The following is a 26805-nucleotide window of genomic DNA, read 5'->3' on the forward strand; positions in this document are numbered from 1 at the left end:
TTTCTTTCTACGGAACAGGCATACCAAGAAGACAGCCCAGTTTGAGGACCCTGTTAGTCCCGCCCCTGAGCCTTAAATATCTAAGATGGCGGCGGCCTGTTTGTCCCGGTGACCAGATACCGTAGATGATAGGATGCTGAAGAATACCGGTTACTTCCGGGGGCTCGAATGCCCATTTAGGGAATGTTGCCGGCGCCCGTACTGTCACTTTAGGCACCGGGGGAGGGCGGCCGGGAACGTAGTTACTGAAGAGGCCCGAGTCGGGGCGGGTGAGCAGTTTTTTTTGCTGTAGGAAAAATTCAACGTGCCAGCATTCTGTATAGTTGTGCCCTTAAGAAGATGGACCCCTTTGTGTTGGCAGCTATTGCCTTACAAATTAAATATTATGTTGCGCTTTGCGCCGGCTTTTAAAGTTCTTAACCAAGTCCTTTGTTGTTTTGCGGCTTGGGCGAGAACAATACAGTCACGAATTGCTGTCAGTTCATTTGTGCTTTCCTATAATGGTAGTTCATCTTGCTGAGAAGAAATAAACACTAAGCAGTATGTTTTCCCACTAGATCCCGGGCTTCTCTTTTTGATACATTTCTTTGAGTTTGGAGTCTTAACCTCTCGGAGTGTTGTCCTGAATGCCTCATGGTGGTTTTGTTGCCGAGTACCACATTGCTATCTGGTAAACTGCTACTGACACCATGACGGGCAGCAAACCTGGAAGGCTCATTTTTTTTTTTTTTACATTTTTGAAATAGTCCAATATCAATTAAAAAGTGAAAGCTGTCATGCAGTCATATACATTGGGCAATGTTGTTACACAGGCCCCTAGCCAAAATGGTCCCATTGTTAGGTAGTTGCCAGATAGAACAGACCATAACACGTTTGACCACACAGACACAATAAAGCGTGTGTGTTAATGTGATTGTGTGCATTATTCCAAGCATATTGTTACAAGAAAGATACATTTGACCTTATTTCAGAGTGTTGTTCAGTTTGGTATAAAGTTATAAAAAATGGCCAAGTGTCCGGTTCTTAAGAACCAACAAGTTATGGCTGTAACAATAACACTATATAACTGATTTCACAACCTTATGGAATTTGAGCTGAACTGTGAGCTGCACTGCTAGAAAGTGATTTTATTACATTTACCACTTGTCCATAAAAGACTGTTGGTTATAGGTTACAGCAAGATGAAACAAAATACACTATTTTTATACTCATTTTGAAGTATGAAAGGGGCCCTTAGGATTTATGGGAAATAAGGATTTTTTGGAGTGCTGATGACATCTATAGCCTAAGACTGACTGACTTACATTGCATGTTGTGCTAGTTTCCTGCTATATTGTAGGTAAATATTTACCGGTATGTCGTAAGTAAACATTTTCCATTTGTTTCTGTATTTTGACTTTTGCATGAGAAACTGCCTATAAGTAACAAAGGCAAGCTGTAATAAGTTACATTCTATTAAGAAGCAAGTTTATACACTTTGATCATTTTGAAGATAAAAATGTTTGGGGGTGCTACTTTATGTACCACCTAGTGACAAAAATTACTTACATGGTGTTTCTGCTTTCTGCAGGAAGATACCATCTGCCAGTCCAGGGTAAAAGTCGTTGATTTGTCTTATTAACAAGTGCCTATTTGTTAGGCACTTTGTTAGTGGTATTAACTTGTGTCTTTTAGAAAACCATCCCCTAGTACATTGCACATAGGTTTTGCTGTCAGATGCTACTGTTTACAGAATGGCTGTTCAGGATCACATGAATACATATATATGCAAATAATTATGGCTCTGCCCATGACAGTTTAACACAACTAGGGAGTTTTCAAACTTCTATATTGCATCATCCTAATCAGGCTGCACTTGAGCATTCATTACAGTGAAACATGAGAATGCTGTTTTTGAGTTCAATGAAAAGCAATTCATATTGTTTGATGTAGGGTTGATTTGTTCTTCCAGGGTGAAGATATTCTTGAAAATATAAATGTGTACATGTATGTAACCTTGTTATGAGCTAAGTGGGTCTCTGACCAAATGTTGGATCTACTACCAATACAATGCAGCTCCTTGTTTACTACTTCATATGTTCTTCTGTGCGTTGATTGATATGCATCTTTGAAGATAAACTTTAATATAAACATGAGAAACAAAGGCATAGTTTCAGAATCAGTTTAAAAATGCGTGTGCATTGATATACATATATGCATGCATACATACATACAGGTATAGGACATTTTATGCAGAATACTCGGGACCTAGGGTCTTCTGGATAACTGGTCTTTCCATAATTTCGATTGCCATACGTTTTCTGCTAAAAAATGATTTGAACATTAAATAAAGCCAATAGGGTTGTTTTGTCTCTATTAATGGTTAATTTTATCTCAGTTGAGATCAAGGCTAAATACTGTTTTATTATTACAGAAAAAAAGGTATTTTTAAAGAATTTAATTATTTAATTAAAATGGGATCTATGGGGGATGGCCATCCTGTAAATTTGCCTTTAGCGTTTCTCAGTGAAAGGGTTTTGTCTGGCTCTTGTCATTGTTGTATATACTTAGTAAATGTACTTTAGAACAACTGCTGTATTTTTATTTTTTTGAAGGGCGAAGAAAGTCAATTTCAGAAGCTGGTTCTATCACTCATGCCAAGCTGGAGGTAGCACGATATTGCAATAGGTTTGCACTGCCACTAGCCTAGCATGACCTTCAGAAGAGGCTCTTTCACCACATCACTACCTCAGTCTATAGAGGGTTGAGAGTAATGCTGTGCTGGGAATGAGCCACTTCCTGGCACATGGTGTAGCTTGTAAAATAGTGGTTCCCATTGTTAGGCAAATTGCATGTCTCCCTCATTTATTAATCTGGTACTGTTATGGACAGTAACATTCGTTAATATTTTTTCTTTAGAATGTCTCACAGGGAGATGGGGTTAAGGGGACAGATGAAAAGTTAAAAAATCTTTACAGATATAAATGCCAAACATTTTTTTTTTAATCAAATCCAAAATAATAGCAAGTTTATCCCAAGATAATCTACTTCTTTTATATTTTAGTGTCAGCATTATGTATTATATCTTGCATGGCATGTAAAAAGTGTAATGTGCTTTAATAACCCAAGGCTTATCTAGGAAACACTAGTTCACTCACAAAATAGGTAAAATAGAAGTGCCTCACAAAATAGGTAAAATAACTTGCATGATCCACAAACATAAACAAAAACAGGCAACTTTAAACAGTTACATGGTAATGCTGAATTCACATATATATGACAAGTAATAGTTAAGTAAATATAATAGATAAGGAAATATAAATGAGTTGAAGATTTTCCATTTTAGAATGGTTTAATACCAGAGATGTAACATTATAAAGTAAGGAACCTTTGTTGCAACAAGTATTGCATGTATACTGCACTTAGGATGTCAAACCTGTGTTATATCAAAGGTTCTGACCAGAATAGTAATGCTTCAGTTGATGTAGCATGTTAGAATTTATGCATCTGTAATATGTACAGCAAAGTGCTGCTACATTATGCAAGTAAAGCAAGTAGAATCACAATATCTTGCTTGTGTTTGCTCTTAAACTTGAGTTTTAGTTACTATAATAGGCAAGAAATTCTATAGTAATAGCCAGGACTATAGTATGATTTAGTAACAAAAGCAGTGACCACTTGTAAAACAATATTCTCCATCCCTCCTTTTACACAGTGGCTTCAACTGGAATTTGATTGCCATCTGAATTACCGTATATACTTGAGTATAAGCCGTGGTACCTAATTTTACCTAAGAAAACTGGAAAAACTTATTGATTCGAGTATAAGCCTAGGGTGGGAAATGCAGCAGCTACTGCTAAGTTTTAATAGTCAAAATAAATACAAATAAAATTACATTAATTGAGGCATCAGTGAGGTATATGTTTTTCAATATTTATTTCAAAGAAAAACAGTAAACTAGCTCTGTAAGCGGAGAAGAGGGTCAACAAAAACAATGAGTACTATCCCACGCTCATTGCACATTGGCAAACTGGCAGCAGACCCAGTCCCGGAGGAGATGTAAGGGGAAATAAGTATTGCTAGTGGGAGCCTAGGCCAGTGCACTGGAAGGTCTGGTTGCAGGTGGCCTAATTTGCACACAAAGGAGAGAGGGTGCTAGTCTAGAGGGACCCATGGCACCCGACTCGAGTATATGCCGAGGGTGACTTTTTCAGCACATTTTGGGTGCTGAAAAACTAGGCTTATACTCGAGTATATACAGTATTTACTTTGTATTTGATGGGATCGCAATAGACAGTATATAACCATTCATGAAAAGGAATACACTGCTTTATAAGAACACCATTTATATTACACACATTTTTCCTGCATAAATATTCAGCTAAATAAATTGCTTTCAGGCAGTACCCCTTCTCTGTCTTTCAATGGGCATTATACGATTCTATCTGTCAACCCTTTCTCACTTCAATCTGAATTAACTATGAACCAATCACTAAGACTCTGTCCAGACTATTGATCCCCACTACAGCTCTTTGTTTGTGCATTGCTTGATCTTTCTACACATTTCTAATCTTTATTTATGCTATTGAAGTACATTCAACAGAAAACTGACACTACCACTTATAAGGCCCCATTCAGTTTGTGCTTGAGCTAGGCTTAGTCTCTACTGTGGCTACCTGCCCTATGTTCCATCTCCTCTTAAGGGCCATGTTAGAGGGATATATTGCAACTGACTAATCTCTTAGTTTGTCATCATCCTTAAAGGGTAGTAGCATAGGCACTCTGCAGACAACTTTGGAAAACCAAAGCAATGCATAGATCTTTGCACCAGTGATTCCCTTTGTTGTCGGTGAAATGCATTTTAGAGAGATTCGTTTTCTGCAGTAGCAGAGATCTGTCACGGGCAACTAATCTCTCTGTGGGATATTCTCTTAAAGGAGACATATCCTATAACAATTAAGAATGTACCAGTGAATTATACTCCTAGATATAGAAGGATTGTGCTTAAAAAGTTGTGTTTCAGACTTATTTATTGAGAAATTCCGCAAAAACTCCACTAGTCCCGCCCATCTGTTCCACTTCCTGCTGGCTGAATTCTCCGGATGAGCTGGGGAGCCGGCGGCCCTCCGTACACTATACTGTAGGATAGGAACCAATCCGCAGCTAGGCTGACCTGATAGGGAACTGAAGCCTGCCTGTGCTTGTGTGAGTGCAGGGCTGTGATTGGCTCTCCCCCTCCTTACTGTGCTTCTGGCAGGGACCGTTAGGACACGCCCACTCTTCATTTCACACTGGACGGAGAAGTGATAGGATCTATAGGGAGCTCCAATAAAGGGGCCATTGTTACAGATAGGATTAATTTTTAGCACAAAGTGAAACCAGCACCGTATATTATTCATAATTGCCTACAAAATTAGCATTTTTCCCCATTTATCCAATATGTCTCCTTTAAAGAAGATCATGACTGTAAATATGAGCCCACCCTTCCTTATGTACTGTAGGTGTTGGGTGTCACCTGCCCTTGGTTCTCACACATGGTCACATTCAACTTCTTTTCAGTTTAAGCAAGGTAGAATCAAATCGGCAGTCCACCAAAAACCCTTTGCATAGTGAGTTGCTTTTTTTTCCTCAAAGACCAAAACTGCGTCTGGGGGAAGGAAGAGGTTTTATACTCACTGACTTCTAAGTTGACTGGCAATTTGTTTTGCCCATGCTTAGTGGCAGAACTTGAATTTGTAAACGATTTTGCCCTTTTTTGTGGAAGAATCACAAAAAAACTCTTAATACTTTTTGCCTTTTGATTTAATCAAAGAAAAAAGTTTTGCACAAGCCCTAAATATTGAACTATTGTTGACTTATATTACCCCTTTAAAAAACGAAAGCATTGTCTTGCCATCAATTGTACTTTTGCTACAATAACAAATCGGTTAAGAACGAGAAAGAATAAGAAATGTTTTAAAATTGAGGCTGTGAGGAATGCCATTTGTATATTTCCGAAATTTCTAGATAACCGGTTTACAGAAAATAGATCCCCCTAACTCTATTTGCCTTTGTGGTTTGGCTTCTAGTTCACCAAAACTTATTTTATTCTTTCAGAATATGACCCATACAGTCCAGAGCTTCCAACTGTGCCAGACAATGCTGATGATGATGTACTGGGAGCTATTTCTGAACCAAGATTGGATATTTTGGAGCTGGAAAGAGTCAACAAAGCTATCGAGGCAGTTAAGAGTGAGGTGGAGAGAGAGCAAAGAAAATATAAGGAGTTGCTTGAGACAAAAAAGGAGTACAATGCTTCCCCAAGCAGGCCTTCACAGACTGATGCTTATTCTCCACTGGAATATAACCCAGGAAGCTGCAAAAATGGCACAACAGACTACAATCCCACACCACTATCAAAATCAGACAAAACATTTTGTAAATATACCCTGAATGATTCTGACGAAGGGAACAGCAAGGGTAGGTTTATGGAGTATGTTCCAACTGCTGTTGCACCAGTCTCTAAATACAAAGCAAATAAGTATGTAATTGATAATTCTAAACCACCTACAGATCTAGAATATGACCCCATGTCCAACTACTCAGCTAGACTTTTAAGCAAAGAGAGAGAGAGAAAAGGGACCAAAAGATGCAGACTAGAAAATAATGAAGAAACGTACTCCCCATCAGCAAAGAAGGTTTGCAGCAGTGCCTCTGAGATTGTGGTTGAAGCTCAATTTTCTGATTCTGAAGAGGAGATTGAATCACAGTCTGCTACAATTAAAGACAAAAAAATTCCATCCAAAATGAAAAAGGAAGTCTTGCCCACACATAAAGCCACCAAGACTGGAGGAAAGGACAAGAGTTCTGGAGAGATAAAGGAGATGGCTGTACAGTACAATATGGAAGATATTGGTCAGTTGGTTACTAACCAAATTAAAGCACCCTTTGTTAGCAAGAGTGGCTCAACAAAGGAGAAGAAGGGTAAAGTACATCATTTTGTAAAGACAAAAACTGATACAAATACCGGTATTAACAAAGCTGATAAAGAGTCTGTTCCAAAAAAACAAAAACCAGAGTCCCACAAACCAGATAAGGGTAAATCCAAGAATCATAAAACGGACAAGAGAAGTTCAGTTAAACCCTGTTCAGACTCAAGTAAAAAGGAGAAGCTCGTAAAAAAGTTAAGCAAAGAGAAACCGGTTAAGTTTGAAAAAGACACAAAGGGCGGGGTGAAAAATGGAAAATATAAAACAAAGGATCTGAAGCGTGAAATATCAGAAAAGGCAAAGACATCTACAGGTATTATAAAGGCTAAGTCAAAGCAACGCTCTCTCAGTCATGTGGATTTATTTGGGGATGAAAGTAGTGATGAGGATATAAAAAAGAAAAAAGTTGGCTCACGTGATGCTAGACCAGGGTCCAATAAAGGAGAGTATATTGACACTGAGGAACATTGCAGTATGCAGAATAGCAAGGCTCTTCAAAGACCGTCAACGTCATCTGTGGATGAGATTGATTATTCACTGCTAGAAAAAGAGGTGGATTCTGACTCTGATCCAATGGAGGAGTGCCTGCGGGTATTTTATGAGTCTCAAGATGTAAAAACTGAGGACAAGGGCAGAATGGCAAACCAGGTAATTCTACAGTAAAAACATTTTGTTTGCACAATCTAGGGGACACATAAAAACATAGAAAAGCTGAATAGTAAAAACATTTATATGTATCCAAAATACATCCCAAAATATCTAAAAGTCCATGTGTATGAAAGGGTTCCTTAACTGAATTTACTGTTGTAGGGATAGCAATCCAGAGAGGGTTATATAACAATCTGCTCATATAAATTGATAGTTACATGCATAGTTCTTTACTGTATTCTGGATTAAAGCAATAAGGACAATTTGAAAGGTTTGCAGAGTGACCCAGAAGTAAGCCAAATGGGAGTGCTGGAGATATGATCCTAAATATAACCCTTTTTCCTACCAGCACCATAGATTCTTTGTTGTTGACATTTTAGTGTTTAAGATATGAGGAAAGCATGTTGCCTTTAAGTTGGGATATCCTGGCATATAAAGAGTTAAATTAGAAGACGATTGACCTGAAGGTTACCACCCTCTTGTAATGTCCTTTTGTAAAAGGCACCCAACCATTTTTTTAACATACCAACAAATCATTGCCACCTCACTTGGTAGGTTATTCCTATACTGATGAGAAAAGCTTTTTCTGTTTCTTTTAATCTCCTCTTGCCACTTGCAGCATGCTTGAGAAGAAAAGTCCTATGTTCAGCTTTTTATGATGAGTTTGTATGAATTAGTATTTGTTAAATTCTAAGGTGCTGAAAATTGCCTTTGGAGCTGCTGCCCAGTAGAGTGCTGCAGCAAGCTGTTATGTGTAAATCTTTTTGCTTTACTGATTTTCCTAAGGAAATATTTATACATTTTGAATATAACCTTCTATAAGTGTTTAAGTCTTCCTTACAAAAACAGCATTAGGCTAGTGCCACACGGTCTGTGGAAAACACAGGCTGAGAACCTGCCCCTACACTGGCACCAGCCTGCTAGCTAGCCTGCACCTGGAAGCATTGTCTCCGCCCAGGTGCAGGGAAACGTGGCTGATATTGGCTGGAAATGCATATTTCGGCTGTTTTCGACCACTTATGCCTTCACCCAGGCAAAGACAATGCTTCTCCATCAACAGATTCAAACTATGGGGCTTTACTAATCCACGAATCCGAATGGGAAAAATTCAGATTGGAAACTAACATTTTGCAACTTTTTTGTATTTTTTGCGATTTTTTTCATCGCCGTTAAGACTTTTTCGTAAATTTTCGCAACTTTTTCGTAGCCGTTACGATTTGCTCGTATATTGTTGCGACTTTTTCGTATTGAGCGCTCGTAAATGGCGGGCAAAACTTTCAGACTTTGCATGATTTTGGAAGCCTCCCATAGGACTCAATGGCACTCTGCAGCTCCAACCTGGCCCAAGGAAAGTCACGATACTGAAGCTTGAATGAATCCGAAACTTTCGTACTCGGTGCGACGGCTACGAAAAAGTTGCGACAATTCGCGCAAGTCGTAACGCTACGAAAAAGTCGCGACAATTTGCAAAAAAGTCGTAACGGCTACGAAAAAGTCGCGACAATTTACGGAAAAATCGCAAAATACCGATCATTGCGAAAAAAACGCATTCGGACGCTTTTTGTACGTTCATGGATTAGTAAATGTGCCCCTAAGTTTTGATTTACTAACTGTAAAAACATATTTAAATGTTGTTTAAAACTTGAAATGAACAAAAGTCAAGCTACTTGGGTAATAAATGGTCTTAAGTTTGCAACTTGTTTTGTTTTGGCCATACATGGGCCATTTCTAGCTGCCGACATTAGTCCCTTAGACCGATTCGGCAGCTAATCGGCCCATGTAGGGGCACCAACGACGGGCCTGTCCGACCGATACCTGGCCTGAAATCGGGCAGATATTGATCAGCCAGGTTAAAAAATTTTGTTGGATCGGGGACCGCATCAGCTTGTTGATGCGGTCCCTGATCCGACTTCTCCTATACCTGCGGTTCTTATTCGATCGGTTGGCCCCAGGGCCAAATGACAGAATTAGCCTGGATTCACCTGATATCGCCCACCCGTAGGTGTTTGATGGTGTATGGCCACAACACATTGCAACCAGTCAGCAGGTAACATTACTGGTCAGCTGTTTTGATAACAAATATCTGAAATTTTTATTTTTGCTTTCATTATACTAAACAATAAACTATTTTATGGTGCAATAATAATCAAATAATCAGTCCAACAGATCTTTATATGAATGCAACCTAAAACATCATCTGATTTTTAATCAAGTCCTTAAAGTAGACAAAGAAAGCCCAGAGAAACAAATGAAACAAAAATTATTATATCTGATCATGTATGGGCATCAACAACTTTTTCTGAGGTCCTTAGACACCTCCTTTGTTCGAGCCATGATAAACATCCACAAAAGTGTTGTATTTGTTATCAGGCTTTGCTGGATCCCCATTCTTTAAATTAAACAGGGTCTCTCACTTACACCTGATTGTCATCCCATTGACTGAAAACACCATATTCTGATTTCACCTTCAAATTATGTCATAATTCTAAGGATTCACTTACTTTGCCACGTGCAGATCTTTTCTTTTCTTTTTTTTTTTTTTTTTTCAATAAATTACCAAATATAGAAATTGTTGTTTTGTTTGTTTAGCTAGGTTTTCTTCATCTACTTTTAGGTGATCAGATTTTGTTTAGATCATATTCATATAAAAATATAGAAAATTTTAAAGGGTTGACAAACTTTTGAGAACCACTGTATACCTGACACAGCTTATTCCCTTCAACAAAACTGATTATACTTAGCAGCCTTTCAGTACGCTGCTTAGCTGTTTTACATCACCTTTCAGTGGCAATATTTTACATTGCAAGCAAGCTTGAATATGTAAGCACACATGCGATGTTTGCTATATAATGTTGCTGACTCCATCCAAATACTGTGGTTGCAACATCCGTGCCTTATTTATTCAGATATCTTCCAATAGGTTATAATGGGTTATAATCACAAGCATTTAGTTACAATATTCTTACCACCTTGCGGTATAGCCCAGGGACAACCATCAAGCAGAATGCAGAGTTATAACTGCAGTGAAACTGACAATTACTTTTGACTGTAATCTACTAGGGATAATAAATGAGTAAATTATTATTTTATATACCCCCTCCCCAATTTGTTCTATGCCAGCCTCAAGTACAAAGCAAGATATCAGAAGACAATTTGACCACTTTATTTCCTGGGCAGAAGAAGAGGATTTCTCATGTTACCAACCCAGCTAATGTAAGTGTTTTTCTTTTTTTGGCACAGCTTATATAATTTTTAGGGATGCATTGAATCCAGGAATCCGTTCAGGATTCAGCCTTTTTCAGCAGGATTCAGATTCAGCCGAATCCATGCTCCTGGCCAAACCAAATCCAAATCCTTAAAATCAAGTTTTTGTCACATAAACATGGAAGTTGAACCCCTCCATATCTTAATTTACATATGTGAATTAGGATTCAGTACGCTATTCGCCCAAATTCTTTAGGAAGGATTCGGGGTTTGGCTGAATCCAAAAAAAAATGGATTCGGTGCATCCCTAATAATTTTTAAAAAGGAACCCCAGCTTCCGAACCAAAAATTGTTAGTGTATACATTTAAAGATTCCTTTAAAGACATGTAAATACAGCTTCCGTTAAATGCAGATATGTGGAGTGGAGGTTTGCCAGAAAACCGCTAAAGCAGGCATTTTCGGCCAGACCTCCACTGCGTGTACCTGACCTAGTTTTATGGAACAATAAAATAATTTTTTTGTAAACGTTCCCGGTGTGCACCTGCCTATGTGGGTAGCACCTGAGTCATTTGATTGAGGATTCGTGGGAGTCAAAGCGCCAGATCAGTCATTTGCCGTAGTAGCTAGAGCGTTGGTGTGTCGGCTTGAGGGGTTCTCTGCGCATGGGTTACCATAGTAACTGGAGCACTTCAGCGTTCAGTGCGAGCTTATACAGTATGCGGAGACTCGCACTGAACGCTGAAGCGCTAGTTACACACTCTATGACGTCATCAGCTGGATTTTGGCGCCAATTTGGGTTGCCTGTTCACTTTGAGAAAGGCTGTGGAGTCAGCCGAAACGTTAGTTTGACACAATAAATTTTTCTTTATTTTTCACTAAGACCTGTGAGTGCGGCATCCTTTATCTTTTGTACTTACCATTTTGTATACTGCACCCAGGCATCTGTGACCCTATTATGACGTGAGTGCCGGCTTCTTCGCTTTTTGCTCTCTATATATATATATATATATATATATATATTTGAGCCCTTTAATTTTAAGATATTATTTCATAGTTTATATGTGGGATTTTGATTTTTCACTTCTGATAGGAAGATGTTCCCAGCAAGCCTGTAATCCTACCATGCCGCCGCCCAACACCTCAAGAAATGTGTTATCTACGAATCCAGCAGGCACAGGAGCAGGCTGTGCAGCTCCTTGCACAGCAGGAAGTAATAAAGCTGACAAGCACTGTTCATAAAACTTCACTGTCTCAGCCAGGGGCAAAGAAGAGAATCGCACATGTGCCTGGTCTTCCATCACCCAGTAGTCAGGCACTCTCCCCAGGTAAACAGAAGAATTATTCATCACAGATATGGGTGTTGGCTTCTATTCGGGGCCTGTTGTATCATATGACCCGGATCATATGATACAGTTCTAACATGCAAAATATTTTTACTGTAAATGTGGTTGTGGGAAAAAGAAATACAAATCTATTTTTTATTTTCAAATTCAGATGCCTATTGATGTAGAGAAAACCGTAGCTTTTTTATATTTAATAATTTATGAAATGCTGACTGAATATTTTTTGTTACTGCAAAAAGCACACACATTCTGTGTGTCACAAAGTCTCCCTGCCCTAACTATCTCATTATTGGGGATTAAAGCTACTGTATATTTTTTGATCCTTACAAAGCAGATGAGTGCACATATAATCCTCCTGCATAATGGACTATTACTAACTAAAGCGTCGGAACAATAGGGGATGGGATGGGAGGGGGCAGTAAAGTAATTATCAGTCTCGCAAGGACAAAATATGGAGTTGCTTTAGTTTCCTCGTTTAAATCCAAAAGAAACTCCAGAAAAAACATAGATTATTCATAATTAAAACAATAGAAAAAGCATTGTATTGCTTTACAAGCACTTGATAACAGGATGATGGAAACATCAGCTTCTACAGGTAGTTTGCTTTATTGATGACTTCTTAGTTGTTTGTTTTTTTTGTCTCTGATTTTGTTCAATTTAGAGATAAATAAATCTGCTTCGGTTGGTATGGTTCCATCACCAAGTAGTTTATCCTCTGCAATTAAGACTCGAACTCTGTCTGGCATGGCATCCAAAACCACCACCGCAGCAGTGCAAAAAAGACAGGCACATGCACCATCCTTACAGGTATGACTTTAACGGCAAACACCCCAGCTAAAGTTCCAAAGAGCAGCTAATCTGAACTTTTAATACAGTAAAACCTCAATTTTACATCCCTTGAAAATGTTTGTGTTCCCACCAGTTTATAATGCATTTTAACTGGTACTTATTCAAATCATCTATTGCTTTAGGTTTTAGAGGTCTTGTACATGCTGTCCCCTAGTGTAACATTAAAGTTGCAGTGCTTAACCCTTGTCAAAAAATCTGTAAATATTGTAATTAAAAAGTAAAACTGACATCTGTGATTAAATTATTTGAGTATTTAAAGAATATGTTGCTTTAATGCATATGGCTTATTTAACATGTTCGCAGATTTTACACTTTTTTTTTTCTGGTCCCCTGAAAATGTAAAATGGGGCAAGCCTGGACTGGCAAGCTTGTGGAATCTGGCAAATGCCAGAGGAGCAGTAAGATGCCATAGACTATTTATTGGGCTGGTGGGGAACTGTTCAGGTCTCTGGGAACCTGCAATGCCATATTTTGAATCCCAGTCCAGACCTGAAAAGGTGATACTGTACTGCATTTAGTTAGAAAACAAAGTAGCTGTGTTAAAACATAGCACCTATCAAATCTTTTAAAACAAACAACTTCCAAAGTGCTTTTAAAGGAGAATGCAAGTCAAAATTTAAAAAGCATACTGTCCAATCGTCCTCCTATTGTTTAGTAAAAACGCCACATATCGCATATCTCAGAGAAGCAAGCAGGGATCTGGGAATTTAGATATGCAGCAAGTATATGCCTTTAGACTTACTTTTAATTTATATTAACCTTTCATTGTCCTTGAAAACGTTTCACCAATCATTCAAATGACTTTTCCCATTTGAAGTTCAGTTCGTACTAAAGAAGCAGCTTGGACAAGTGGGAAAAGTCAAGAAAACTCAGAGTGCCTTTCCACTATACATGTACACAGCAACCAAATTTTCTAAACCAAAAATAGAAACTTGCAGTATGCATCAAAACCGAAAGCGGATTTTAGGTGTATGTATTTGAACAGGTAAAGAGAAAACCATCAAGAAAGAAATCTTAAAAATTTTATTATTAACAAGAACTGGGTGGAGGGTTAATACTGCTATTGAATTGTAAACCAGCATTTATTTTGCTGGGAGCTACAGTGCTTTATTTCTAATAACTCTTGCACCAATAACTAGAAGTAATCTTATTTACTTTTAGGAAAGATTTCTAAATTTTTGGTGTATTGTTTTTACTCTGCTTAAGGTAAGGTTATTTAACTAGATTAACTTTATCTGTTCTCGGTTTTCTATGCAATATCCTTGAATGTATTTGGGTTCTTTCCTGCACATGTGAAAAGTAATCAATTAATATAAATACATGTATCCTCTTCTCCACTACTTGAAAGTACTGTCTAATTATTGTTACTTACACGTTGATCAGTCCTTGTGTCAAATGCATATGTGCTCCTCGACAGGCAATAACCCTGTGCTTGTTGCTGATAATTCTGCAATAAAAGTCACTATGGCAATGTCATAGGTTACTTTGTTTGTTCTCCGGGTTATCTTTTTCAAAGTACTGTCTAATAAGATATGTGTTGATAAAAATTGTGCTCTTCTCTTTGTATCTTTCCCTATACTGACTATCACAAAACCTATCTATATTCAGAGTTCCACACTGAAGAGACCAGTAATTCCCACTGAATTTGGTGCTAAAGTTCCAACTACTGTACGACAACGATACCTCAACCTCTTTATTGATGAGTGCCTAAAGTTATGTGCTTCACAACAAGAGGCATTTGACAAGGTATGATGTGAAAGTGATCATACAAGTGTTACTTATACTGTGTTGTGGTCAGGTCATAATTTTCCTCTTCCCACAGGCTCTCACTGAGGAGAAAGGTGTCTATAGTCGTAGCACCAGTCGTAATATTTACTTGAATGTGGCAGTTAACACTTTGAAGAAACTGAGAAATGAAGGACCAAGTAATAACACCTCTTCATCTAGTGAGTATTAGATCACTTTTGATATTTTAGAAGTTCCTAATAAAGTTCTCTATGTTAATGAAACTAATTTGCTTCTATGATACCCTTTAGAGCCATCTGCTAGTACACTATGTACTGTCCCCTGAGCACAAGATGATATCCTTAAATGGGATCTGACTTGCTTTATCAGTTTATAAATATTAATGCTTCAGGTTTTGGATTTTAATCCATAACCAAATTTTTGATGAGTTTGTGTGGTTATGCTGCAGTGAGGAAATTGTAGTCTTTTTTTTTTTTTTTTTGTAGGTAAAATGTTATTTGGTAAAGATTTGGGTGACATCTAAAGCATCAGGAAAGAGAGGTTATCCTTTACCAAAGAACAAGAAACTTAGAGATGAATCCAAGCATAAATATGACAAGGAGGAGGGGGGTTTCTTTTTCCCACAAAAAGGGAACAATCTGTTGCTCAAATGGCATGATTCCATAAATACATAATGTGTGGTGGATGGATGTTAACCTGTATTTCTCATGTTTAAGCACTTGAAAGAATAAGATTTATCATTAAACTGCAAATGTTTAGTTAGACTCTGGTTCTGAAAAAGTTACTGTATAACCATTGAAGTTTTTATTTTACATATTTTTTCTTTTTTTTATATCAGAAAGCACGAACAAGAAAGCTGTATCTCATGAAGCTGTCCTGGGAGGGAAGCTAGCGGCAAAAAACAGTTTCTCTGTTCTGAGTAACAGTGGTCATAAGGATGAGAAACTTTCAGGTATTGACAAATTTAGACTACTGAGTTTATGTGAGGAGGATAACGAAATTGATTCATCCTAAATGTTAGAAAAAAGCTGTGGTTGCATCAAAAAAAGTCGCAGTCTCGTCAAATACATTGTGGTTGCGTCAAAAAAACCATGGTCAAGTCATGCGCGTCAAGAAAGTTATGCATAGCCGCGTTTTGCAAATTTTTTTCAGTTTTGTGAATTTTCCCACAGTTTTGCTAATTTTTTTGCAAAACGGGACAGATTTGCTCATCTATTTGCCACACAATAAAAGACCTGAAATAAAAACAGAACAACACTTCCACCTGAAAAGTAAAGGATATAAGCACTTAAAAGCAGAGACCAGATCTACATAGCTTTGTAAATGAATAGTTTCATTAAACTGGACCTCTTTTGATTTAAAAAAAAAAAAAAAAAAAATATGCTTCCAGTTAAACAACTGAGCACTCAGGCAGCAGCCTTGCTTTGGTGTTAATAAAGGGATTTCTGTAAAAAAAATTTAGCTAAAAAAAAAAGCGTCATGCTTTGGACATTGGGTATATGATAATCAGCCATTCCATTAAATTAAGAGTTTGGATTTCTTCAAAAGTTAGTTCGTCTGGATAGGCCCTTTCTGCGGTATCACCATCTGTTCAACTGTTACAGAACCTTTTCTTTTCATAAGCTAAAACAGAAATGTGACCCAGCAAAGATATTTTTAAATACAATTTACTGTTCTAGAAGTGTTCTACAATATATATTTTTGTTGTTTCGAAGAAGGTCTCTGATTACTGTAAGAAGCATATTTGTATTCTTAGATTTGGTTTAGATTGCATTCCAATATCCATTGCATTGAAAGTGCATAGACAGTCTTTGACACACTGACATTCAAGACAGCTGTTCAGCTGAAAGCCTAGTGTTATCACTCTAAAGCTGATATCTCAAATACCTAAAAATAATGCCCCTGTAAGATAAGACCGAAAACCCCTGTGAAAATAGTGGTTTATTACACAAATTTAAAAATATTATACTTTGTGGGAATTATTGAGTTTTTTTGGAAGCACAGACTAAGGGGCATATTTATCAAAATGGATATCTGTGTAATTTTTTTCTACTTTGGCTAAACTCGCATTTTAAAAAAAAAAAATTGGGTTGAAAAAAGTCCAAGTTCAACCCTTCCAAGTGAACCCAGCACACACAAAGGAATTCTGACCTATCTATACACTCCCATACATAAACCATATATACCAGCATTAAAACTAACTGCAGATTTTAGTACAGGTAAGGGATTTATTATCAGGACCTGCGCTTTTTCGGATAAGGCATCTTTCTGTAATTTGGGTATTCATACCTTAAGTCTGCTAAAAAAAAAATCATTTAAGCATTAAATAAAATAAATAAGAATTATTTATATCTTAGTTGGGATCAAATACAAGGTACTGTTTTATTATTACAGAGAAAAAGGAAATCATTTGTAATGTTCAATTATGTTTATAATGAGACTATGGGAGATGGTTTTCCTGTAATTTGGAGCTTTCTGGATAACGGATCCCATACCTGTATCACAATAGCATTGAATATTATGCTTATTCAAGAAATCATTCAAGGCGTTAACAGAATCTGCCATCACAACAGCACTAGGAAGGGCATTCCACAACATCACTGCCATTACCGTGAAAAATCACTTACATTACTTCAAATTAAAGTTCTGTTCCTCTAATCTAAAGGGATGGCTGATAGTGCGCTGTTTTTATAGGAAAAAATGAACACCCCCTATCTGTCTATAATCTCTAATGTACTTGTACAGAGTACTCATGTCTCCTCGCAAGTGCCTTTTTTCCTGAGAAAACCCCAGCTTTAACAGTCTCATCTCGTAGTTTAAATCTTCCATTCCCTTTACCAGTTTAGTTGTAGGTCTCTGCAATCTCTCCAGCTCATTAATATCGTTCTTAAGGACTGGAGCCCAAAACTGCACTGCATACTCAAGGTGAGGTCTCACCAGAGACTTGTAAAGAGGCAAGGTTATGTTTTCATCCCTTGAGTCAATGCCCTTTTTTATGCAATACAGCACTATATTTGCTTTAGAATGACATTGTCTGGAATTAAACAACTTAAAACTTAAAAACACCCAGATCCTTCTCAATTAAGCATACCCCCAAAACGCTACCATTTAGAGAATAACTTGCATTTATATTATTGCTACCAAAGTGCATATCTTTGCACTTTTCAATCTTTGCACCTCATTTTCCATTTTGCTGCCCAGTCTTCCAATTTTGTTAAATTGCTCTGCAGAGAATCCTGTATGGAACTTTTAGTTTTTGCACAATTTATTATCGTCGCCAACTTATTATGCACACCACCAGATCATTAATAAACAAGTTAAAAAGCAAAGGACAGAACCCTGTGGTACTCCACTAGCAACACTGTGTCATTATTAAAGAGAATAAGGAAATCATTTTTAAAACTGGTTTCCAGATAACTGATCCTATATATGTATATATTTTTTTTTTCCCATTGGTTTTCAAAGTATAATGTGCAGTGTCTGTATTAACTTAGGTTTTAGTGTTAATGCTATTCTTTTTGCATATTTATTACATGTTAAACAGATGCCGCTTTGTATACAAAACTAAAAGATTATATGCTAACTGAAGAGGATCAGCAAGAGCATGGATACCCGATGGCTCATCCTGATAAAGCTGGAAAAGCCTTGCTTTTTAATGCAGAGGAAAAGAGGAACTCTGATTGTGAGTAAAATATCAGTGATTATCCTTCTAAATGAAATGGCACATTATGCAGAACTTGTATGTATGAGCTCACTAACAAGCTTATAAAACACATGAAACATATGCCACCCATGAGTGAGTCTGTGGGGCAATGTTCACGCTTGTGTGCATGTACACAAATTTTGAGACCCCGCACGCAAAATATTGTGGTGAGTGCAAGGAATTTTGAAAGTGAGCACATGGTTTTAAAGAGTGTTCACAAAGGCTCATTTTTTTTGGAGCACACAGCCAAAAAGAAATTGGTGGAAACATTGCCGTTGGGTGAAACCCTTTTGGTCCATTTAGGGTAAAAACTTTTTTTTAAAAAAATTATATAAAAGGGACAGTTGAAACGTGCATTGAGGTAGACAAACTATAATGTTCGTTTTTTTGTTGTTTTTTTTTAAAAAAAAAAGGTTACTTAATCTGTGTGCTTTTCATTTTTGCAGCTTCCTGCAGAGTGTGCTGTCGCTGTGGAGCAGAATATTCAGTATCCACCAGTGGAAACTGTGTACGCAGAGAGGAATGCATCTATCATTGGGGTCGTCTGCGCAGGCAGAGAGGTGCCGTCTGACGAAGGGAGGGGCTGAGAGAGCAACAGACAGTGTGTGAGAATTGCAGGGCTGCAAGAGTGATTTAATTTATTTAATTGTAATGGTGGGGTGGGGATCAGCATTTGTTTATAAGAAACTTTTTTTTTTTTTTTGGAGTATTAAGGAAGTATGTGAGAAAGAAACAGGCTTGTGTTCTTAGAAAGGTCTAGGTAGAAAGTATGTTTGTGCAGTCATGTAAAACAGTCCTGTTATTTACTGAGGCAACATAAATTTGCTACATTTAAAATCCACTCTTATTTGGTTTCAGTGCATGGTGCTTTGGAAACTCATTACAATTGCTGCTCTGGAGCTGTTGGATCAACTGGTTGTCAAACGGCAAAAGTAAGGATCTTTTTTTTTTTCTTTTTTAAAACCATGTATCAAACCATGATACTTTAATATTAAATACAAACACACATTCCCACAAGACTACTAAAAATATGCGGTGCTGTATTTTTAAAATAGAAAGGAGTGCTATGCTTTGTATTTTGTGCACTTTAATTGGGGAAAATGCAAAAAAAAGCAATTTTCTGCAATATATTGCCACTGGTAATGTGTTTTACTTGTTGCAATTAAACGGTTAGGCAATGGTCAGACAGACAAATCTCATGAAGATGCCTTTCTATGCGCCATTGCCCTTAAGATGCATCACTGCTTGATACTACACATTTTAAGTACATTTTCAGAAAATATATTTAAAAAAAAAAAAAATAGCAAACATTTGCAGTTTGGAACAGGAGTTTATGCATGTTGAGTTATTTAGAAGTTCTGTTAACAAAAACATATGGTAATATCCATAACAGATTACTTTTGACTAGCTACAGGGGCACTAAAGCCCATTGCTTGCATTATAGGCTGCTGATTTAACACATATTTGCACAATAGGTAATGGGGAACCAGTAACATAATGATAGCACCCCTGCATCTGCACCCACACTGTACCTGCCGCAAAGTAACTAACATACAATTTAGGTCACTGATTTCCTCAGCAAGCCCAATGGTGTTGGTGGTGGTGGGGGCTACCCTCACACCCCATCCCCCATCCCCTTAGTAGTTCTGCCACAGTGGTAGACAAAGATAGTAGAGGCCTCTAATGCAAATATGATAAAGGTCTTTTCTCCTCATTTTATTCCTAACACCCATACAGTTAACTAAAGGAAGAATAAACATTAATATAGCCTTTTTAAAAAAAAATTGTTAAAACTCTGAAATTGTCTGACTATGAAGATTTTCATTCATCCAGGTCATGGTATATCTAATATAAGTAAAGCAACTGGACTTGCTTAGTAATCATTAAAGACATTTCACGCCTGAAGCTCACAGAGGTGTGAATGCTGTGAGGTTACTTTGATAGTAATATAGTCATCCCATATGGAGCAGGAGTGTCAGAGAAACTCAACAGAGAATTTTCAACAAACACCACATCCCTGTGTTTTTCAAACCTAGCAACACACTGAAACAAAATCTGGTATACTCGAAGGATCCAACACCAAAGGAAAAACAAAGCAATGTAGTATAGGCAGTCCAGTGTAGTGAGGAGTGCACAGACTTATACATAGACAGCGAATGGCTGAGCATAGGAGGGCTAATTCTACAGGGCAAGACTTGGCTGTATTTCTACACCTAAAAGACAAGGGTCACTCCTTTGAGGATAGCAGATTTTGGACAAAGAAGACTGAACAAGGTGTAAAAGAGGCTATTCATCTTGAGGTTGAGAAACCATCCCTAAACAGAGGCGGGGGCCTTCAACATCATCTGTCTGCTTCATACAATGTTGTTCTGACATCTGTATCCCGGCAGTATTCAAAAATCTTCACACATCCATTCGTGCAACTCTTGTAAGTAACACTTGGCTCTGTGAGTTGCATGATACTTTGGTAATCCTATCAAAGTAACTCCATAGAATTCATACCTCCTGTGAGTTTCAGGTGTCACCCATCTGGAGTTACAATGTGCCATTGTGATTGGGATTAGTGGAAAAGTTTATATGCTCAGGACTTCCCTTACCAGTCAGTTGAACTGATGAAGCTGCTTGGATGAGTAGTGAAACATCTTCAATGATTAATTAGCAAGTCTAGTTGCTTTAGGTCTGAAAATGTCTGTTTTTATACCAAGTTAAGGATGCTGTGAGAAACCCAGTTGTGTTTGGACTTTTATGTTTCTGAGGAGCACTTTCTATTGGTGCTTGGATATTATAAGGGGGAGTTAAGTGTCAGATTTGAAAGTTAGGAGATAAATAGCAGAAGGCCTCCATACAAAGCCAAGCAATAAAAAGCAACAATAAAAATGTTAACAGCAGAGGTATATTTATTAGTGCTAAACAACTGCAGCAATGTCACCTTTCCTTTCCTTTTTCAGCAACATGTGCATGATGGCCGTAAGGAGAACCTAGATGGATTTGTGAAAACATTTGAGAAACCACAACCTGTTGATGGGAATCCTGGGATTTTTGCCTTGGATTGTGAAATGGTGAGCCAAATTTTGGACTACTATCTCATTATACACACCTTTGCAGAAAGAATTAACCCTGATGCAGTTGGTGGGGAAGGTTTGGGAACGGAGATTGGTGGGGTCTGACCTCCTGTAGTTACACAGCTACTTCTTTATCTAGGTTCAGTGTGTTACCTTTTATCTAAGATTTACCTTTTGACTGTAAACATATTCAATATCAATCTTAACCAGTCCTGTGCTGGTTTTTCCTATTTGGTTGTGTTGGCCTGGAACTTGGCACCCAGACTGCTGGTGGTTTTCCTGCATGCATCTTTATTATGGTATTTATGCACACATACATATAGCATATATATTCTTTAAGATGAACTACAAAGTTGGAGGTACAGATCTTTACTTCTAAAGGGCTGAGGTTGCCTTGGGCTGGTATAGATGCCCAACACGTAATGTGCAGTATTCGGAGTCTACTTCTTTAGTTAAGCTTTAGTTCTCCTTAAATAATATTTAAAGTGATACTGTCATGATTTCTATGGTGTACTTTTTATTTCTAAATTACATTGTTTACATTAAAAAAAATACTTCACTCTGCCATTTAAAATTTTATTCTTGAACCAACAAATGTTTTTTCTTTAGTTGTAATATTGGTGTGTAGGCATCCATCTTAGTGCATTGTGCCCGAGTCTGTGCTTTCAGAAGGAGCCAGCGCTACACATTAGAACTGCTTTTAGGTAACCTATTGTTTCTCCTACTCCCATGTAACTGGAGGAGTCTCAAGTCAGACTTGGATTTCTTACTATTGGGTGCTATTCCGATATCTACTGGGAGCTGCTATCTTGCTATCTTCCCATTTTTCTGCTGATTGTCAGCTGGAGGGTTGGGGAAAGGGAGGGGGTTGATACCACTCCAACTTGAAGCGCAGCAGTAAAGTGTGACTGAAGTTTATCAGAGCACAGGTCACATGACTGTGGCACCCTGGGAAATGAAGAATATGGCTAGCCCCCTAGTAAATTTCAAAATTAAATATAAAAAAAAAATCTGTTTGCATTTTTCAAAAACAGATTTCAATGCAGAACTCTGCTGGAGAATAATATGTTTGTAAACTGTAATATGTGCCAACATCCTGAGGGAAACGGTCGGAAATTGAAGGGGAAAGGAAAATGCACACAAAAGAAAAGGTTACAATGTATTTTCAAATGCAACATAACTCGCAACCTTTGTTACTGCAAAACATGTCTTATACTAGAATCTTATTACATTGTGTAACTCTGCCTCATAATGTGATGTATATATGCTGAACTGCAGTAAAACTTCTCAATAAACTTGCCTGAATTAAAAAAAACACTGATGTGTTTAAAAAAAAAATGTTTTCCCATGACAGTATTCCTTTAAAGTTATTAATAAGGTCAACTCCCAGTAAGGTAATCTGTGTCCTTACTATTAATCATTTGGGATTAGCTTTTTGTTGTAAAGTTTGTGCTTTTTCTGCAGTAGTATTGATTGGATTTGTAACCATCATTAATCTTTTTCTGTAACCATTTTGTTCTAATGTTGTAACATGATATAATGGAAATAGTTATTTTGTTTTAATAATGTTAGTGTGTTTTTATACTAAAATTATATTATATATTATATACTAATATTCATTCTGGTAAGATATCAGATATGCCAGATTTTCACAATTTTGACTGATGTCACTCTCTTCACTTTACAGTGCTACACCACGCAAGGCCTGGAGCTGACCCGTGTCACAGTCATTAACTCAGAACTTAAAGTTGTATATGACACTTTTGTTAAACCTGACAACAAGATTGTGGATTATAACACAAGGTAAATACAAATAACACTCTAAATATGCACAGTTTAGACAAATTATGTGTTTATTTCCCTGTGTTACCTTCCTAAGAAAAACAAGAATACAGAAATTTCAGTCATTATTCTTGTTTAATTGTTATACTTGTCTACGGATAGTGGTGCATCAGAAGGATCCCACTCACTACAGTTAAAATGCTTAGTCTATTCATAGGTAAGAGGCAGGACCAGAGCCAGACAGACTACATAAAATGCCAGGCAGTGTGCCAAAACCTGCTCTGGAGAACACTGCCTTCAATTGAGAAGGTTTATTTTACTGTCTTCAGTTGTCCCAAATACAATACCCAAGTAGTTCTGAACTGACAATTCATACCTCTACAAAAGAATTTATAGGTAAATAAAATGTGTCCCAAGAAACTGAAAATATTCTCCGTCTTTATGTAGCAGGTAGTCTTGGTTGTATTATATGGCTGTATATAGCACTGTGGAATGAATGATCTAAGTATGAATAACTGTTTTATTTATTTTCTCACTCTCAGATTTTCAGGCGTGACAGAGGAGGATTTGCAGAATACTACTATGACGCTTCGGGATGTACAGGCTGTCCTCCTCTGCATGTTTAGCTCTAAAACGATCTTGATTGGTCACAGCTTGGAAAGTGACCTATTTGCACTAAAGGTAATAATCAACCACATTTTTGCTACAGGAATGCATTTCCTTATCTACAATCCCCATTATCCAGAATGTGCTGAATAAAACTGTTTATTTTTTTATGTTATAATAAAACATTACAATATACTTGGGAGAACATTTTTGTTATTTATTATTATTTTAAAAGTTCAGTTTTGTAGCTACAGGCCTAGATCAGTGTCTTCTAAAGGGATCACTGACTCCAGCTTGCATTCTACCCAAAACAGGAAGTTGACACTAAACTGGTTATGGCGTATGACTTCCCTCTCCTGCTTCATTTGCATTTCATTATTCTGATTGGCTGAATCTTGCCATGCATGATATTTGTGTTCAGTATCAGTGGTTGAGGTTTCTCTGATTTTTCAATCAATTTTCTTAAGCAAAATAATAAGTGAAGAGCAAATGTAGTAATGCCAACAGAATTCGAAAATTGAATACAAAATGTCATCAATCCACAAAGAATTGAAGCTGTGGGCAATAAAATTTGCCTGATGTAGTAACTGATGTATGTACAGTCTGATGTTTAAGGGTAAGTGTCTATCCAAAAAGCTCTAGGCCCTGTCCAGCAAGGAGGAAGTGGAATTGGCTTGCACCACATTTTCTGTAGATATGCAGAGTTGGAGGAGCTACCCTTTAACAGCATTTCATTACTAACAATATGCAATACCATCAACACCACAGAGAGGCTTACCAATGGTCAGAAGTGCATGTAGCTGTTAATGACACCTTTTTAGATATGGATCTGCAGTGATGTAGTTTCTTTTTTATCCCTTTTAAATTATGTATATATGGTTTTTAAACATCCCCATTAACATTGATTTCTTATTCATTCTTAGATGATACATCCCACTGTGGTAGATACAGCCATAGTCTTCCCTCATCGTTTGGGATTGCCATACAAGCGGGCTTTGAGATCTTTAATGGCAGATCACTTGAAACGTATTATTCAGGACAGTGGTAAGAGTTTGTTAAATAAAAGAGAAAAATCCGAAACTGCTATATGAATTAGTATCATTAATATGACTAGAAACACAACAGTTTTGCAGCACATTTGCACATTTAGCATAAAGCTTCACTCCCTTCTTAAAAATACCTTTGTTTTCTGTTTGTAATGAAGTTGAGTATATAATTCTTTTTCTCTTGCTTTGTTTTTCTTGACTTTAGGAAAGGTGTGGGCTTGCAATTTGCCTTGTCTAAGCTACCATTTTTCTAAAATGTCTTGCAGCAACAGTTGCTCTCCATTATAAGCACTGTAATGTTTTGATGATTTACCTATGTTTACATGTAATCATAGCTTTTCAGCAGCAGCCCAGATCACAGTGATCACACATATTCTGCATCACTGACCCTCAAAAATTGTCCATTAAGGTCAAAGATAGAGAGCTGGTGTAGACAACTTGGATGAATCATAAATATTATGGAGCTGCTGATACTCAGTGCTGGTACAGCAAATTCAGTATAAAATTTTCTATTTTTTTAGGGTTATGTTCTCCTTTAAACATTCAGAATCTGTTTTGAAAATTAACTTCAACTTAACTAATTAAAAAAAAAAAAAAAAAAAAAAAAAATATATATATATATATATAATATATATATATATATATATATATATATATATATATATATATATATATATATATATATATATGTATATGTAGTATAATGTACTTGCCACAAAATAAAATGTAGCACTACTTAGTTAAGAACACCCACTGTTAGATAAATGTTGGTTGGCTGACTCTTAATATCTGTTGAATGGCAAACTGGTTTGTTGGGGGATTGGAGTTCCCTATATAGGGAGAACAGGGGATCTTTTTAGAAATAAAGACAGGCATTTTCGATAATCTAGATGACAACAACAGTTTTTGACACTTGTTCTTTCCTTTCTCATCGTAGTGGGGGGTCATGACTCCAGTGAAGATGCGTGTTCCTGCATGGAGCTCATGATCTGGAAGGTAAAGGAAGATGCTAAAGTGAAACGATGATTTTTGCACAACAACCTTTATTTCATGACTGACTGAGCCCTCGAATGGAGGAACTAAACACCCGCACAAAGGACCAAATTCAGAATATGGAATGGCCCTAAAATTTGTTGGAGCAGTTGCACTTGCAGAGGCCGCTTGTCAACACAGTAATGAAAAAATTATTGTTTAAATGGGAAACTAGAAACATTGGACTTGGATCTCTCAGACATCTAATTTCCAACATAATCATATTTTAGTTAGGAAACTAACTGAATGCATTAATTAAAGTACTGAAAAATTAGTCCTTAAGGGCTATGGCACAGGGCCTCTCTTCCACCTATTGTGAAATGCATAGTATTGATGCAAATGGTGCAGTTTCTGCCCAGGAACAGATGATCCTTAATGATTTCCATTCAAATCAATAAAAGTAATCCTCTTCAGGTTGTGGACATTTTGGCAGCCATAGCCCTAAAGTGTTCAAAAAAATTCAGCAATTGTTTACTTATTTATTATCTTTCAGCCTGAAAAGTGGGGAAATAATCCACCTCCCCTTTTTCCTTTCCTTCTTTTTTTGTTAAAAGCAGTTTTTACGTTCAGTGTTCTCAAAAGCAATATGTATATAAATACTCACGGTATTATGCAGGCTGCAAAAACCTGAAAAATCATTTTAATTATGCAAAATAGAGGAAGCTGGTGAAAGATATGAAAGCATACCAGGTTGAGCTGAAGCACCGTTGTCTGTTTATTTTAGGTTGTATTTAATTTATAAACACTGTTTTTGTACTGTGAGGTCAGCACATTTATACCATATCTAATGTGTTGCTGTTAAGATCAGCTTTAATTAAAATTTACATGATAATTAA

At 37.1% G+C, this 26805-nt stretch overlaps 1 protein-coding gene across 2 annotated transcripts; it reads left to right on the forward strand.

Moving 5' to 3' along the window:
- On the forward strand, positions 1-26805 carry rexo1 (REX1, RNA exonuclease 1 homolog). Of its 2 annotated transcripts, XM_002938819.5 has the most exons (16): positions 6-269; positions 6076-7595; positions 10716-10808; positions 11891-12125; positions 12805-12950; positions 14601-14738; positions 14815-14938; positions 15577-15690; positions 18283-18420; positions 18888-19001; positions 19300-19373; positions 21390-21500; positions 23191-23306; positions 23828-23966; positions 24815-24935; positions 25875-26805. In XM_002938819.5, the coding sequence occupies exons 1-16, from the start codon at positions 134-136 to the stop codon at positions 25961-25963; spliced, it is 3408 nt and encodes a 1135-aa protein (XP_002938865.3). In that variant the 5' UTR covers positions 6-133; the 3' UTR covers positions 25964-26805. The 2 variants fall into 2 exon arrangements, 1 of the variants encoding a protein (XP_002938865.3); XR_004223325.1 differs by lacking the exons at positions 23191-23306; positions 23828-23966; positions 24815-24935; positions 25875-26805 and having other exon boundaries at positions 1-269; positions 18888-19046; positions 21390-21445.

This window comes from Xenopus tropicalis, chromosome 1 (genome assembly GCF_000004195.4).
Source record: "Xenopus tropicalis strain Nigerian chromosome 1, UCB_Xtro_10.0, whole genome shotgun sequence".
NCBI classification, from domain to species: Eukaryota; Metazoa; Chordata; class Amphibia; order Anura; family Pipidae; genus Xenopus; species Xenopus tropicalis.